Below are 17,939 nucleotides of genomic sequence, written 5' to 3'. Positions count from 1 at the left end.
CACCCCTGGAACCCCTAGGGGTGGGTTGGGAAGGAGTGACAAAAAAATAAGTGAGAACCACCGATATTAAATTCCGCACAAACAGACATCCGTGACTCTATGCAATCCGCACAACGATAGTGTTTCTCGGGTTGTCTAACATTCAGGCTGTGTTGCGAATGGAATCCATAGTTTTCGTGACACTCCCAATGCGGTTCAATTCCTAATAACATTTAAAATTAGTTTAATTTTACACTATAGTTAGAATTCATTATTTTCCTGTCTAATAGAAGATTGGGATAAATAAATATCCGGGCAACGCCGGGTAATCAGATAGTTACTCATAAACTTCGATTTTTCCACATCTCCCCTAAATGTAACGCAACATTCCCCTACGGCTTTTTATAAAGTCCCAATTTATGGTCATTCTAGCACTATATTTATCTTACACTCCCCTAAAAACGCCTTTACACCCTCTAGATGAAAAACTTTGGACTAACAAAGAAGGAAAAAAAAACGATCAAAATCATTTATATTTGCTCACCGATTGATAACGGAACTGATTATCATATGCAAAAGTAAAGTATTGTTGTGGATTCTTACATTATTTCGTATTTTGCTACTAAATATCGTCTTGAAAGGTTGTTATTTCGTCCGCTTCCAAGCATAAACAAATACAAAACACCGCCACCTCTCCCTGCCTCATAAGATCCGACTAGTTGTTGTTTGCTATTTGGCGCTGATGCTGCATCCTCGGCGCAATTCTTTTGTTTAGAGTTACGTGATTGGTGGTAACGGCTCACGTGGGATGCTTGTCACACAACGATCGGCAGTGTGGCCAACCGTTAACTCTCGTTCCAACTTTTGGCGAAACTCTGTGATGTATGCAACCCGTTCGGTAGCAATGTGTAATCGAATTGCATACACTCCAGGCGATTATATAATGAAAGTGACGGATCCAATTCGTTCTAGCTTGGCCAGATCTTCCTTAGACTTGAGTCTACGCTGCTATTCGTAGGTTGTCGGTTGCCACGTATTTTGGTGAATGGGATGTACGAAGTGATATCGGAATCTAGGTAAAAGATTACGCGAGCTTTTTTTAAATAAAAATCTCAGTGTTTGCAACTATTAAAAATATTCTAGGGGGCGGTATCGAGAAGAGACGAAAATTGTCACTGTCTCCTCCCCAGTTAAAAATACTATCTCGTTTTCCGTCTTGTCACTAACTCCTCCAAATGCTTGTCTCTGTCTTGATTTAAAAGTTTCGATACTGTCTCGGTATGTCTTTTTTTCTGATCTCGAAATAAAATACACAAAAAATAAAATTAAAACTATTTCTTTCTACTTCTTTATTTTACGTCGCTTCTCTACCTCTTGGATCAGTCACGAAGTTGTCCCCCCCTTTTTGCCAGTTTTTGCCCCTGCTATATAATAATAATAATAATAATTATTATTATTATTATTATTATTTGTACTACTAATACTACTAATAAAAATAATAAAACACAATAAATTATTGGGTGGACTCGAGCCTAATGGGCCAATATAAGTTATCGTGGTTGTATATAAGGTTATCAACGCCATATTTACTTCTTATTATAGCCACAGCCCAGAGAGGTGTCGACATAAATGCGTAGTTACTCGCGAAAAAAAAACTGTCGCTTCCGGTTTTTGTAAATTAACAAACAAACTGCTGAAATGTTAACGACTTGAATATCGCATATATTACGTTAACTTCTAATGGTATCGTACTTTATTATAATCGTTGTGTTGTCCGGGATAGTTTTCCGATATGGTGGGTTGCAACACTTGCATTGCGGCGTTTTGTTGACACGGTGTTGCCCCGGGCGGTGATGACGCCTCGCATTTTGTACCAGGGCAACATGGAGAGACAGGGGAAAATGCACAACAAGTTATTGATCGCGTAAATACCAAACTCCCCTCTCCATGTCATCCACCTCCGAGATCCGAGTTTGCGCTGGGGGAGCCCCTCCCCGTGCACGGCCTGCTCTGGGACCACTCGTTCGTTTAAGAATAAGCACAACTAATTAATATGCTTTAATTATGTTTTGGCAGAGTTTACCCTCAGGCTGTTGTCGCGCATCCCTTAAGCCTGGTCCACACGTAAAGTTTTGTCGTCAGTCTTGCATGATAAGGTAAGGTTGACAGATAAAACTGACGCAAAACATGCGGTTACACCAGGGTGCGAAATCGTTCAAGACTTGTGGGGGGGGGGGGGGGGGGAGGGGGGAGGAAGATCATAATCTACACACGCGCAACTATATATATTATATATTTTATAATTTTATCACATAATTATATTATTATTATAATTATTATGTGATATAGGCTACATATTTATAATGTTATTAAATATAAAAGTAAATTACTAAATATTTACAAATACATTATTATTTACATACACAGGAATTAATTTGTTACCTTTATCAGATACTAGCTGATTATCCGGCGTTATCCCAATCTTGTATTAGACAGGAAAATAATTAATTCTAACTATAGTGTAAAATGTAACTAATTTTAAATGTGATTGTGAATGTCACCAATTAGCTTAGCGACTCCGAAAACTATGGATTCGACACTAATCTAGGTCATTTGTGGCATTTTATTTTTCACCCCCTCTCACCCCCTCCCCCCCAAATGCCGATAGGTGATGAACTTGAATTTTAACCGCATTGGGAGTCCCCCTCCATGTAGGACTGCCTTGACGGGGCGAGGGGGCTTAGTAGGGAGGTCAATTTTCATCTCATCACTTCATCCATTCTTCACATCCATATCTCACGTTTTCACCACTCCATCACGTCATTCATCTCCATATCTTTGACCTCCCTCTAAGAAACTAAGGTAGGGAGGTCATTTTCATCTCATCATTTCACTCATTCTTCACTTCCATATCTCACGTTTTCACCATCCCATCACGTCATTCATCTCCATATTTTGACCTCCCTATAACTAAGGGTCCTGCTAGAGGAGACAACCTCGATAAAAAACCCCTATCCCAAGGTGTGAGTTGCACGTGCCGATGGGACAGTGTTGGCTGCAGGGGTAGGTGCAGTCGCGAACGTGGCCTCGGGGATTTCGGTTTGGTCCTCGAGTAGCCTCCATTTTTGGGGGTAGGCCTTCCTCGGCATAGAGGGCATGTCGAGGCGACAATTTATGGACCCTCCTATATAAATTTATTTTGTATATGGGTACAAAAAACAATTCAAACGGGGGGAAACCCCCAAAACGAGCGCGGCCTTCGAGCCCGCTCCAAGTAGTGGAAAAGACAAGTAACGTGTCACGTTACCTTGTTATCAGTATTGTTGAGAAGACCGATAATAAGGATGTTTCTGCAACAACAAAGAAACACGGAGCTGCTACATTGAAGGACTTGTCACCATTCCTTATCAAGAAACAGCTAGACTACGCCGCTGGTTCCGATGTTCCAGAAATAAAGAAGCTGAGAAACGGGAGTCTACTCATCCAGACCAGCACAGATCGCCAGACCAACAACCTTTTAAAGTTACGATCTTTGGGCGACTTCACTGTTAATGTTGAACCCCATCGTCAACTTAACAGTAGTAAAGGTGTGATTCACCACTGGGATCTGCTAAATGCTGAGGAGGAAGAGATCCTTGAAGCACTCTCAGACCAACATGTCACCGCAGTGCAGCGAATCAAGACGCGAAAATCCGGAGAACTTGTGCCAACTGCTTCGATTATACTAACGTTCCAAACGACCACTCTCCCAGATATTGTACGGGCTGGATATTTGAGACTTAAAGTCCGGCCATACATCCCTAACCCGATGCGATGTTTCAAATGCCAGCACTTTGGGCACACTCAGCCTTCCTGCAAGGCCACTACAGCCCTTTGTGGTAAGTGTAGTAAGCCTGATCATGGGACCGAACCTTGTTCTTCAGGTCCCAAATGCATTAACTGCCAAGGCGAGCACCCAGTCTGGCATCGTGACTGCCCCTCTTTCCAACAAGAGAAGAAAATCAGAGAGTTGGTCGTCACAGAGAAAATCTCTGCTGGCGAAGCAAAACAACGTCTCCGTGAAAGCATACGCACCACTTTACCTGTGCCATTCGCTACAGTTGCTGCAGCTGCTCTTACCCGTCGAAGTATAGGTGTACAAACCAGCGACGTGTCCACACAAACTACAACCCTTCCCGTAGTAGCCCGCCCTGCTTCGAGGAAAACAGCAACCACTCCTCGCTCTACAGAGAAGAAGTTCAAGCAGGTGCATAGCAAGGATTACTTTCTCAAGTCCAGTAGCTCTCCAGTCAGAGTGGCGGCCACCACCCTGAAACTTAAGGCGCAGCTGAAAGCTGCCCGGCGGGCGCTCAAAGCACCCGCCCCCACTCCCCCTTCTTCATCCCCTTCGCCCTCTGTGTCCTTACCCGAGGACATGATACAGGACGAAGCCGCGGATGAAGAATTTATCAAGGTGACAGGGCCTAGAAATAAAGTACGCCTTAAAAGGTAACAACCATACATCCAGCTATGGCTTATTGTCTCCAATGGAACCTTAACGGTTTCCGTACACATCTCGAGGAACTGCAAATTCTAATATCTGAATTTGACCCTGCCATCATATGTCTCCAAGAGACACATTTTCGTCCAAATGAATCAGTGATTCTGAACGGATACACGCTTTACCGCACCGACAAGCTTCCTGAGGGTCGTCGTGCACACGGTGGTGTTGCAATCGGTGTTCGAGATAACATCCACTCAACGCCAATCTTTCTCACCACCCCCCTCCAAGCTGTCGCCGTGCGGGTCCATCTACCGCAGCCAATATCTGTGTGCTGTGTTTACATCACAAGGGAGGAGCGATTCTCTACTGAGGACCTCCTTTCTATATTCGAACAACTTCCGTCTCCTGTAATTCTTTTGGGCGATTTTAATTCCTACCATTGTTTGTGGGGCTCCGTTCGTACAGAGCCCCGGGGTCAAATTGTAGATCAATTCCGTGAGGCATCAGGTATAACGTTGCTGAATGATGGGACTCCCACATATTTCAGTCCTTCCTCAGGCACATACTCTGCGTTGGACTTGTCCTTCTGCAGTCCCAGCCTTGCTCCTACCACATCTTGGAGCGTTCACCCTGATCTCTGTGGGAGTGATCACTTCCCTCTCATTCTTTCCTTCGAACATCTTCAGCAATCACGTGAACAACACCCTCACTGGAATCTCAGTCGGGCCGACTGGGAAGCCTTCGAGCGTGCAGTGGACCTTGAAGTCGATCTTGCGTCGACTTTACCACCAATCGACGCATTAGATGTCTTTGTGTCAAGAGTGCATGATGCTGCACGCACCTCCATTCCACATCCCAGTGGACCTGCGAGGCGTCGCCCAGTCCCCTGGTGGACTGCGGAGATCAGTGCAGCCATCAAGGACCGTAATCATGCCCTAGATCGATTTAATAAGAACCACACTGCCGCAAACCTCGAGCAGTTCCGCATTAAGCGTGCCCGTGCCCGTCGGCTCATCCGAGCCAGTAAGAAGGCGTGCTGGGTCCAATACGTGTCTTCTCTGACGAAGCAGGCTTCGTCGAAAGCCGTTTGGACCAAAGTACGTCGCATCCAGGGGGGTGCATATACTCCTCTCAGCGCTCTGGAGCACGACGGGACGTTGTACACCGATTCCGGAGACATAGCAAATATCTTGGCCACGCAGTTTTCTGATGCCTCTAGCTCGGAAAATTATGAACCACGTTTCCGCCGCGAGAAGGACCGTCAGGAACGACGCCCTCTAGTTTTTCGAAGTCATAACACCGAGCCATACAACTCTCCATTCACTGAACGGGAGTTCGATCAGGCGCTTCGAGATTCTAAGAATACATCTCCTGGAGTGGACAAGATCCACTATGAGATGCTTCGTCATCTACCCATTGGAGCAAGAAATTTCCTTCTGGCGGTATTCAACAGGCTTTGGTTGGAGGACTCTTTCCCCACTTCCTGGAAAGAAGCTATTATTGTTCCCATCCTGAAACCAGGTAAACAACGCACCGCAGCCTCGAGTTATAGGCCTATCGCCTTAACTAGCTGTGTGTGCAAGTTGATGGAACGCATGATCAACAAGCGTCTCACCTGGTTTTTGGAGGAAAACTGCTTGATAAGTAATTTTCAATGTGGTTTTCGCTCCAACCGTTCCACACTGGACCATCTGGTTCAGCTGGAAACACACATTCAGGATGCATTCCTCAACAAGGAACATTTAGTTGCAGTTTTCTTGGACCTCCAAAAGGCATATGACACAACGTGGCGCTTTGGCATCCTAAAACAGCTCCATTCTTGGGGCGTGCGTGGCCATATGGCGTACTTTATTAAAAACTTTTTATCCGATCGTTTTTTCCGGGTACGTGTTGGGAACTCCTTTTCGGATCTTCACGAACAAGAGAACGGTGTCCCGCAGGGCAGCGTATTAAGTGTGACTCTGTTTGCCATAGCAGTCAACAGTGTTATGGCAAACATTCTTTCCCCTGTGCATGGCCTCCTCTATGTAGACGACCTCACGATCTTTTGTCGCTCACGGAATCTCGCGTCAGCTTCTCGTCAACTCCAACTGACGATAAACCGTTTGGTTGAGTGGTCCTCCCAAACAGGTTTCACCTTTTCATCCGAGAAATCCGTGTGTGTGCACTTTTGTCGTCAGCGTACATGTCATTTAGATCCTGACCTGTACATGGGGAAGTCTCCCCTGTGCTTCGTGAATGAGGTCCGCTTCCTGGGCCTCATTTTCGATAAGAAATTAACATGGCTTCCTCACCTTCGCCAGTTAAAGTTCTCTTGTCTTCGAGTTCTCAACCTTTTACGTGTTTTATCCCATACTTCCTGGGGTGCTGATAGGACGGTACTGCTTCGCTTGTATCGTGCACTCATCAGGTCGAAGCTTGATTATGGATGTGCTGTGTATTCTTCTGCCCGCCCATCTAGACTTCGCATCCTAGACACCGTCCACCATGCTGGTATACGTGTGTGCTCAGGTGCTTTTCGGACCAGCCCTATCGCCAGTCTGTACGTAGAGGCATCTGAGCCGTCGCTGTCTCTGCGAAGACAGCGACTGGTAGTGAACTACTTCCTCCATCTTCGCTCGATGCCTTCACATCCCTCATTTCACACCATCTCAGACGAGAATAGGCTGGCAAGGTATCGGCTCCACCCTAGTGCCACTAGACCATTTGGTGTTCGTGCAGACGAGATTCTGTCAGCACTTGGTGTTGACAGTGATCTTCCTTGCGTCTCTCCACTCATTCCGCCTCTCCCTACCTGGGAGTTTCCTGCACCTTCTATCGATTATTCTCTCACTGCCCTTCCAAAGTCAGAGACACCAATGGTTGTATACCAGCAACGGTTTTTAGAACTTCGTGCGAAGCACCCCAATTTTAATGTGTTTTACACGGATGGGTCCAAGACAGTGGAATGTGTTGGTTGCGCCTTCGTCCTAGACTCTCAAAGTTCCAGTTACTCGCTACATCCTGCCTGTTCCATCTACACGGCAGAGTTGTACGCCATTCTAAAGGCACTGGACTTTGCAGACGTGAATGGGCTGAAGAAAGTCCTTGTGTGCTGCGATTCGACCAGCGTGTTGCAGTCTCTGGATTCGCCGTATTCCCGGCATCCGGTAGTGCAACGCATATTTAGACGGCTTGTGTCCTTATCTGCCAGTGCGGATGTACACTTCTGTTGGGTCCCTAGCCACGTTGGCATCCTGGGGAACGAAGCAGCAGATGCTGCCGCCAAGTCTGCTGATGCAGATGGCGACGTTCTCGTCCACCTATTGCCAGCTAGCGACCTGCGGAATGTGTTTCGTTGTTGCCTTCTTGACACTTGGCAGGCCGAGTGGGATGCGGAAACGGGGAACAAGCTTCACGCTGTTAAGCCCACCATAGGTGCTTGGCGTTCCTCGTCCCGTCCCTCTCGGCGAGAAGAAGTTATTCTTACCCGCATTCGTCTAGGACACAGCCGTCTAACGCATGGTCACCTGCTCCAAGGGCTGGACCCTCCGTTGTGTCGTGTTTGCAATGTTTTATTAAGCATTCGACACATTCTCGTTGAATGTGTCGATCTTGCTTACCTCCGGCAGACTTTTAACCTTTCTGGCTGTTTGTCATCCCTCTTGGGTGATGACAGCACTATTTTAACAAATGTTTTTAGTTTTTTGCGAAGAGCTGGACTCTTCCACCGTCTGTAAGGAGGTTTTTAGTTTGTTTGTTCTGACTTTTTAATGTGTCGTGTTTGTCTCGTGCAGGTCTCTTTACAACCTTGCACTTTTAGTTTTTCCCAAGGGGCTATCTACACCCCTTTTTTAAAATTAAGTCAGAATTTTAGATAAGGGGACAATTCCCCGTATACACAGAAGGGTGCGAAATGGCCTTAAGTGCCGACGCACCCAGAAATTTTAATTCATTCATTCATTCATTCATGCATTGGGAGTGTCACGAAAACTATGGATTCCATTCGCAACACAACCTGAATGTTAGACAACCCGAGAAACACTATCGTTGTGCGGATTACATAGAGTCACGGATGTCTGTTTGTGCGGAATTTAATATCGGTCGATCTCGATTATTTTTACATGTCATTTCTTCCCACCCCACCCCACCCCTAGGAGTCTCAAAAATATTTTTTTTCCAGATTGCAAGTGATACGTGTACCAAGTTTGGTTGAAATTACTCCAGGCGTTCGAGAGTTATGCCGGAACAAACAAATATACACACCCACACACATACATCCATATTTATATATATATATATATATATATATATATATATATATATATATATATATATATATATATATATTTCTAAAGCAATAGACAAATTGCTTTCCTAAGTGGTTTAATGTCAATAAATTAAAGTTGAAATAAAAGTTAAAATGATATGCTACATAACCCCTTTCCGTTTGAAAATCTGGATTTAATTCCAAGATGGCGGCTTTCAAGATGGCCGCCATGATACACACAGCCCCATCTGGTGTGCCTCCATCCCCAATTACCCATATCCGAAATTTCATCGCCCTCCGTCAAGTCGTTTTCAAATTAAAAGGGTGGTGCCGAAATTTTGCCTCACCTTGTAGAATGATGGTACTGGAGATTTGCGGACAATCGTAATTAGAGGCTGGGGACAGAATTAGAAATATGGAGGTTCGGAGGATGATTGTGGAGTAGTCTGTGGCTCAAGACATAGTAATTCATGAATAGTGTGGAACTTTAGGATCCTATAAGTAAGAATATGTTCACTTACCCTTGCGGAGCTCGTTGAGGATGTTGTGGCTGACGTTGAGGATCTCCACCCGCTGGGTGCCGAAGGTGAGGTCGTAGGTGAGAACAGGCATCGTGTTGTAGCTGAGGTCTACCTCCCGCAGCTTGTATGGGATGTAGGGGCTGCTCGGGAACGTCTTCCGCGTCACGAAAGAGATCCGGTTGTGGCTCAGGTTCACCTGCAAGGCATCAGGGAGTGTAACAGTATGCATGTTTTCATTATTTATATTAAATTGTACGACTTAGCACAGTAACAGTCTTGTATTTTCTCATATTTACGTCGACTTTCTGCCTCCTTTGGTTAATCTGGAGGCACATTGTACAGTTGGTCGGATCCCACTTTAAACAGAATTAACATTCCCCATTAGCCTATCTGTGCATAAAATGGACTAACAACAACACCACCAACTCCATAGGTTGAGTGAGACATGAATATCAATGATGATTTGATGGAATTCGTGTAGGAACATTCACATTGACCTGGACGTATGTCCAACCTGAAACCTTCGGTGGATAGATCGTAAGTCCACCACGCACCGGGTTCAGCACACAGTAAAAATCATAAAATTATGTTCAATAGCTGACATGTTCTTATTTTTGCCTCGAAGTTTGAACTGGGCATGTGAATTTGAATCCCTGGTCCGATAACCAAATTCCTTATGAACCTCTCTCCGAATCTTCATTATCAAAATGCATTTCGAACCGATAACCCAATCTTCAATATTTGAATCCATATTCATGCCAGTAGCGTGCCCAAGGGGGGTTGGTGGGAGTCATAACTCCCCCCTTGACCCATTATTTCTAAAAAAAGAAAAAAAGAAAGAACGTCAAAGACATGAAAAATGGCAAAATGAGGGCTGACCACTAAAAGGTATAAGTAAACCCCCCACTCTATCAAAAATCTTGAGCACGCCACTGATTCATACCTTCATTTACACAATCCATTTGGAATAGATACCCCCATCTTAGTTATAAGACCATTAGGAGTCGATATCCGGATCTTGAAAATCAGAATCCACTAAGAATCTATATCCAACTGATTATTATCCTAAACCCTTTGGAATGTGTATGCGAACCATCATTACCCGAATACATTAAGAACTGATATCCGATTTGATATGGTGTTCTAACTTCACTTTATGCACAGTAAGGCTAATTAAGACTGAACCTACAGTTTAAAGTGGGATCCGAATCACTATGTGCCTCCACCGGGAATCGAACCCGGGACCCCTTGATTACAAGGCAACGACGCTACCACTGCGCCGTCGGGGAGGGCGAGAACTGATATCCGAATCTTTATTATCCGAATATATATCCTCATCTTCATTATCAGATTCCATTAGGATCCTATATTCTAAACTTCATTATCAGAATCCATTAGCAATGGTTTGACTGATTGATTTGGTATATTTTACTTCGCTTTTTTCCCACGTTTTGGCTAATCGCGAAGATGAGGATGAGTGATGATATGATGAAATTTATTAAGGGATACTCACCAAGAACGCCCATGCCCAGACCGGGATTCAAACCCGGGACCTCTGGGTTCTTATACGAATGCATTAAGAACCGATCTTCATTATGAAAGATTCTGGCCCAATCAACACTCATCTTTCCAGAAGGTACAATCATAAATATAAATTAATTTACTTTTGTGTGTGAGCTGAGGGAGTTTTCGAGTAATTTGTTCGTCGGAAAATACATTTCCCACACTGATGGAAGTTTGCATCAAAACTTAGAAACCACACGATTTTGCGTCCACTCCCATGACCTTTTCTTTGACCTTGTCAGTTGCACGAAGGGTTCATCCACGTTATTTAGAAACATGATATAAGGTAGTGGGATGCTCCGTGGAGTGCAGTTTCCTTGACGAGGCCACCCACTCCCGCCTCGCTTGCATGATTCACGGCCCGACCCTCGCGCTCTTTACGGAGGAGAGCTCTCGAGGCATAAAGAGGTAGCGATGACACAAACCATGTCTTCGCAGCGCGACAATCTTATTTGGAGCGAGACCACCTGATGCATAAGCATCTCAGGATTCAGGAAACCCTTTACGCAAATGCCCTGCATGTAGAGCATGTTATGAAACGTTCTATTACATCGGATGCTAAGTAACATAAAAGGTCGGCAGCTAAATTGTCATCCGTACCAACAATCATTCCCTCATACTGAATTTTATTAATCCCGTGAATGAATACATCAAAAGCAAGAGGTTGTTAAAGGTCCAGTAATTTTAAACAAATTCAATTCCGGTCCTGGAGAGAAAATCAGCAAGCGTAAATGGGTTCTGGACCGTAAAGAACCTTTTTATCTGTAAAGTAATTCCATTCGGTCCAGGAACCTTTTTCCCGGCTGAATTTAAATTCTTTCCAGGAACCTTTTATCAATGAAACAGTACGCAACTTTTACCGAATTTTAATTTAAATTGTGCTAGAAAAAAAGTTCCGGTCCTGCAGCGGAACCCAATAGAACCAATGGCATGCCCAAGGGGGGTTGGTTGGGGTTTTAACCCACCCTTTTGGTCCAGTGTTTAAAAAAAAGAACGACAAAGGCAGGAACATATGGCAAATGAGGACCGACTACTTAAAAAAATGTGCACATAACTCCTCCCTATCGAAAATCCTGGGCACGCCACTGAATAGAACCCATTCGAATTTATGGATTTCTGGACCTTTAACAACCCTGATCAAAAGGACAATGTAGGAAGTCATCATTGCCTTATTAAACATGGGGTATTTTCTTAATTCTATTCCTGGAATTCGCCGATTTTTTTCATGTGAAGAGTGTTTAACCAGGACCCAAGAACAAGGATATCTTCCTATGATGGCAAAAAATATTCTACAACAACTTCTCTTCTAACAGCCGACCTCCAATGAGGAGTGGTAGGCACAGCGTGCTGCGATGCCAGCAGTCTCGGGTTAGAATCCCTGCCCCGGAATCGGTGTTCTTTGTGAGTGTATCTTCATCAATGTCATCATCACTAATCCTTAGCATCAGTATTAGCCAAAAGAGGCGGAAAAGCGAGGCTAAATAACAAAACTCAAAGCAAATCAATTCTCATGTACCATTATTTTCACATGCCTCCCCGCTGGGGTAGCAGAAACGTCGTCGCCTTGTGAACAAGAGGTTCCGTGTTCGATTCCCGTTGAGGCAAATTGTGGTTCGGATCCCACTTTAAAATGCAGATCCAGTCCCGATTAGCCTACGTGTGCATAAAGTGAATTTAGAAAAAAGACTAAAAAACATAAAAACATTATTTTCACATTCAAATCAGAATGTGTAAATGATAGTTAAACCCTAGGGCTCTTGTGTATACAAATGGTTAGCGCTCTTGACTTCATTGCGAGTGGTGTCATGTACGATTCCCGGTAGGAGATCCCAAAATTTAGGTGTTTACCTATCATCGTGCGGACAATTGGGGATCTACTTGAAAAAAAGTGGCAGCCCTCCAGTCTGGACAGCCAGAAAACACCAGCGATGGGACTCGATTCACTGACCACACGTCACCCAGCGATAAGTTGCTTGGCAGGTCCTGGTCCTCAGAGTTCAACTATGGAGTTTAGTTTTATTTAAACCATACTTAATCTACGATAGGTTATGAGTGCGTATTCAATCCCGACATTAATTTCAAATAGCAATACAGAAATGTAAGTTATTTATTAACCCTCCCCCCACCACACACACACACACTCAAAAGGAAATTTTAAATTCGGGCCTGTAATATACACACAGCAGTGATTTATTCACACCACACCTAAATTTCCTCAACACCCCTCTATATATGAACGTATACCTCCTCAGATGGAAAATTATTTTATTTTTCACGGACTTTTATTTAAACTCTATCTAGTTTTGCTGTAACGCGATTGAGAAAGGTTGATGCTTGATGTAATACGTATGTTTTCGTATGGACATCCGGAATGTCAACCTAAACTTGCTTATTTCACACACATAATTTCATTTCAGTCATTATAATTTCAATTATTATGAGGACGTCGCAGGAATATGATAACATCAAATTGAGTTTTTCAGACAACATTATTATTTTGAAAAATATGCATCTTTGCCCCCCCCCCCCGAGAGCAAAATCCTGCAGACGTCGATGCGTATCAGTATAAAAATACAGCAAGACCATCAACAATCCTGGTGAACGCTACTCTATTCACAAACCTACAAGCTTCCATTTTTATTCGGGAATGTTATTAATTTCTAACATATTAATCTACTTTTGTCAGAAAAGGGATATGATACTCACAGACTCCATAGACAAGCAGTCCTCCAGAAGACCATGTGTCTTGTTGTCTATTCTTTCCAGATAGTTGTGGGACAAATCTAGAGAGCGAAGTGAGACAAGACCTGAAAATGGAAAAACAATATCATCAGTTAACATCAGGGCTCCAGCGGATTGTTATTTTACTGAAGCAGCTGGCATGGATAAGTCCATAATCAGCTGAATTAGCCGAAGTCAAGAGATTAGAAATTGATGGTGTTGAAAACCATTATCACTTCAAACCAGAGAATGCTTACCTTGGAAAGCTCCGTTTGGAATGTGCGACAGGTTGTTGTAGCTGAGGTTGAGTGTGAGGAGCTGAAGCAGTCCCTCGAAGGCCCTTGTGCTGATGTTGCTGATGCTGTTCTGACTCAGGTGAAGCTCGAAGACGACAGGCAAGCGTCCGAAAGCGTTCCTGTTGAGCGACGTCAGCTGATTGTCTTCCAGGTAGATGTACTGGAGAGAGGTCATGTCTCCCAGGGCTTCCCACGGGACCTTGGTGACGTTGTTTCCCCTCAGGTTCAGCCTCTGGAGCGTGAGGAGGTTGGCGAAGGCACCCGTCTCCAGCGAGTCCCCCAGGCGATTGTGGCTCAGGTCGAGCGCCAGGATGGAGTTCATGGAAGGCCAGGATCTTCCGGGAACGATACTCTCCAGCAAATTGTGGCTGAGGTCCAGATCCGTGAGGGATATGGGCACCTGGAATATGTGTGAGATTTTGTTGTTGTTCAGTTTCATGGTTCTCACGGAGGCCAGCCGCGCCATGGCGCCTCTGCTGATCCTGGATAGGTTGTTGAAGCTCAGATCCAGCCGCAACAGCGTTGGGAGAGTCCCGAACGTGGAGCTCCCTATCTCACTCATGTTGTTGTGGCTGATGTCCAGAAAGCGAAGGCTGAACAGGGTTTGAAAAACGGCGTTGGCGATCTCCTGCAGGTTGTTGTGGCTGAAGTCGATGGTGTGAAGCTCGTACAGCTTGGGAAAAGTGTTCCTGGGGATACGCTCGATCTCGTTGTGGCTAACATTGAGGATCTTGATCCCTGTCATGTTCTGCAGGGGGATGCTGGACATGTCCTTGAGCCTGTTGAACATCAGCCGGAAGTCCGTGACGTAGCTCACATGGTCAAAGGCCATCCTGGGGATCTCCGTGAGGTTGTTGTGAGACAAGTCCAGCAGGGTGATGTTGGCGCAGTTCTCAAAGGACTCCGATTCGATCTTCTTGATGCGATTGTGGCTCATGTTGATGTTGACCAGGTAGAGGTCCTTGAACGAGAGTTTCTGGATCTCCGTGATCTCGTTCTCGGCAAAGTCTATGATCTCCACGTACTGCAGCTGATTGAACATCTGGTATTCCACCTTCTTGATCTTGTTCCGGGCAAAGTCCAGTGTACCCACGCGACTGATGGAACCGAAAGTCCCTCTCCCGATGTCCGTGATCTCGTTGTCGCTGAAGTAGAGCCGTCGGATGAAACGCATCCCCCTGAAGGAGTTGGAGTCCAACCTCTGCAACTTGTTGTGGCTCATGTTGAGCACCCGAAGGACAGTGTTCCTGGCAAACGTCCCCCGCGTGAATTGTGAGATCTGATTGTGGGACATATTGCACCATGTCATCTTGTTCAGGTCGGCGAAGTAGACGGGGCTCAGCTTGGTGAAGTTGTTGAAAGACAGGTCCAGGACTTCCGTGTCCCGGAGTCCCTTGAAGAGTCCCTTCTTGATGTCGCTAAGCAGATTCCCGTGTAGGTCCAGCGTTTTCATCTTCTTCAAGGGAGATATCGCGTCTTGCGCCACCTCGTGGATCTTTCCGTTGGACAACCTGAGCCTCTCGAGGCGCCCCAGCGAAGCAAACGCCCCGGACGGCACCTCTTGGATGTCGTGGTGGTCCAACATCAAGATGGACAAATTCCCTAAAACCTGAAACGCCTCCACCGGCAGCTCCTGAAGGTGCGAGCGAGTTATATAAAGCTCCTGAAGGGTCCGGTTAATGCCGAGGAACGTGTGTGGCTCGATGACTTTGATGGGTGTGTCTTCGATCCTCAGCACTCGCACTTTCAGTGGGTAGAACATGTTTCCGAACAGTCTGCTGATGTGGCACTCGGACAGTATTAATTCGTCCACCGGTTTCCTGATGTTCCTGAGAGCAACGGAGATCGACGCCAGGTTAGAGTTCTCGCAGCGGACGGATATCCCGGTGTCGCTTTCCTTGAAGCACTCGCAGGGGTAGATTATGTGGGGCTTCTCTGGACACGTGTACTTCGGTCCAGGCGGAATGTACTTGCTATGGGCGTAGTGAAGTAGCCCCAAGATGGCGACTAATCCGTAAACCAACATATTCGCTGAAGTCGTCATGATAAATCAGTCTGCAAAGATAAGAAATAAAGATTATAATTATTCACAAGAAATACACTAAAAAGCTCTAGAAACAAAAATAAGGGAAGGTCGAAGAACATTTCTGTTGCTCTTAAGACTAAATTATAGTACATCTGCCAAGACAAAATGATATAGATGACTGAAAAACGAAAAGAATATCCCAATAAACTGAAGAAAATTAGTTAAGCGATGTAAAGATAAGAGAAAGTATGTGCATTTTGATGTTTATAGACGGTGATGATGATCACAATAATAATAATAATTTTACCTTCAGCATTATGGTAAAAATTAGTTCTCTTTAAATCTTATAACATACTTGGTTTTATTCATATATTCCATAGCCAAAAATTAATATTATATTCGTCACATCATTATAATAATAAATTAATGCACATCATACTCATAAACTAACAGGGATGTGACAAGCGCTGTGAAAGATTTCCACTTTCATTTAGTCATGTACATCTCTCCGTGTGTCTCTCTTTAGCTCGTGACGCCCATTGTTATTCCAACGCATTTGCACAAGGGCAATCACTCGCATGTAATGTGTTCTTCAAGCATGCTTCTCAGATCAAGGTCAGGCCCTGACTCTCCTCTGCATTCCAATTGGCTCAGCATTCTCTGCCACCCAACTTTCACTCATAACAACACTCACAAGCAGAAGAAGCTAGCCCGTTATTTTTTTATTCTATAATATTGTTAATTTCCTTATTAATTACAGTGTAGCTATATTTCAAGCTAAACATTTTGAATATTAGTATTAATTTATCTCAAAACCCATGTTTCTTTCCCTTCATATAAAATTATCTTGTATTCGATTTTCTTGAAATCAGTTTTATGTGTTATTTTAAATAGCGCCAAACAGATTGAACAACGTATTTTATTTTGTTCCACAATATATGTTTTGGACCTTCAACACAAGTGTTAGAAAATTATTGAAAAAAATTGAGGAAATAATAAGCTCTGCAAATTAAGCGCAAGAAGTGATTTAAGTAAATTATTAAATTTCTAGCCCAAGAAAATGACGAAACTTAACGAAATCGAGCTCACATGTTTTTGAATTTACAGTACGTTTAAGAAATACGTTCAGTAGCTAAAGTGCCTGTCGACAAGCATCCACACGAGGAAACACTCATGGTGTATTATTAGAGATTAATTCATTGAACACCAACACAGCTTACTTTCTAAATGTTGAATCACTGTCAAGAAGTAGGTGTGGAAAATAGTAAATATGATACAGGAAAGGTTTGTACTCCATCCCTTTGGCCTTGATTTCCTACAATAAACGTCCAATAGGTAGCATCAACTATTAAAGAAAAAAGCTTTAGCCCCCTACCTCTTTTGAGACGTATTCCCCTTACGAAATTTATGCCGACGCCACTGATTATTCATGAATTAATTTCATACTGAATTATTAATTTAATTTAATTGCTAATTTTTTGGAGATTTCAGTAAATTGTTGAAAATTGATCCTAAAGCAATGCAGGTTTTCGATTTATTTTTCGTTATATTAGTGGCTAAATGTTCGGTTTACATAGAATTGATTTAACTTGGTTTTAAATACTTTAGAAACATTGCCTCCCAAGAGTGTAGTATCTTAAGTTAGTTCAAAACAGTTGAAAGTTTTCGGCGCTGTCGTAATTGAGGAAAATCTGTCACAAGGTGTCAAATGCAGCCCAGTGTACAAAAGTATAGAAACAAAATGTAATAAATGACACAGTCAAGAGAATTAACATGATGCTGCACAAATGTGAACAATACAGAAACGAAATATACTCGTATATCAATGTTGTAATTATGTTGAGCGGAAAGTTCATCTGGTGTTGATTCATTCTGTGTCAGCTTTGTATTGTACAGTGTAGAACTTTAGTAAGGCCTCACTGAGACCGCACCTTTTACGAACAAAACAGACAAAAACTGATATTGAATTGGAAACACTGCATCATCAATGCTGAAACTCTATGCAAGATAAGGAAGAGCTGCACAGGTGTCAGTCGTGAACACCACACAGAAGAGAATGTTAACCATGAGTCATCAAGGAATTAGCACAGCGTTTCTTTCT

General features: G+C 43.9%; 1 protein-coding gene across 1 annotated transcript in view; it reads right to left on the bottom strand.

Annotated features, from left to right (window-relative positions):
• conv (insulin like growth factor binding protein acid labile subunit convoluted) overlaps positions 1 to 17,939 on the bottom strand; it is a 54,253-nt gene that overhangs the window by 16,753 nt on the left and 19,561 nt on the right. The window contains exons 2-4 of the mRNA XM_083142550.1: positions 13,774 to 15,867; positions 13,502 to 13,602; positions 9,233 to 9,428 (exon numbers count right to left, since the gene is read on the bottom strand). Of these exons, the coding sequence (XP_082998676.1) occupies positions 9,233 to 9,428; positions 13,502 to 13,602; positions 13,774 to 15,856 (2,380 nt within the window). The 5' untranslated portion in view covers positions 15,857 to 15,867. The remainder of the gene's footprint in view (positions 1 to 9,232; positions 9,429 to 13,501; positions 13,603 to 13,773; positions 15,868 to 17,939) is intronic.

Source organism: Lepisma saccharinum, chromosome 21 (genome assembly GCF_977018435.1).
Source record: "Lepisma saccharinum chromosome 21, izLepSacc3.1, whole genome shotgun sequence".
NCBI lineage: Eukaryota > Metazoa > Arthropoda > Insecta > Zygentoma > Lepismatidae > Lepisma > Lepisma saccharinum.
The sequence above is the reverse complement of the archived record's forward strand: the minus strand, read 5'-3'. Positions and strand labels throughout refer to the sequence as shown.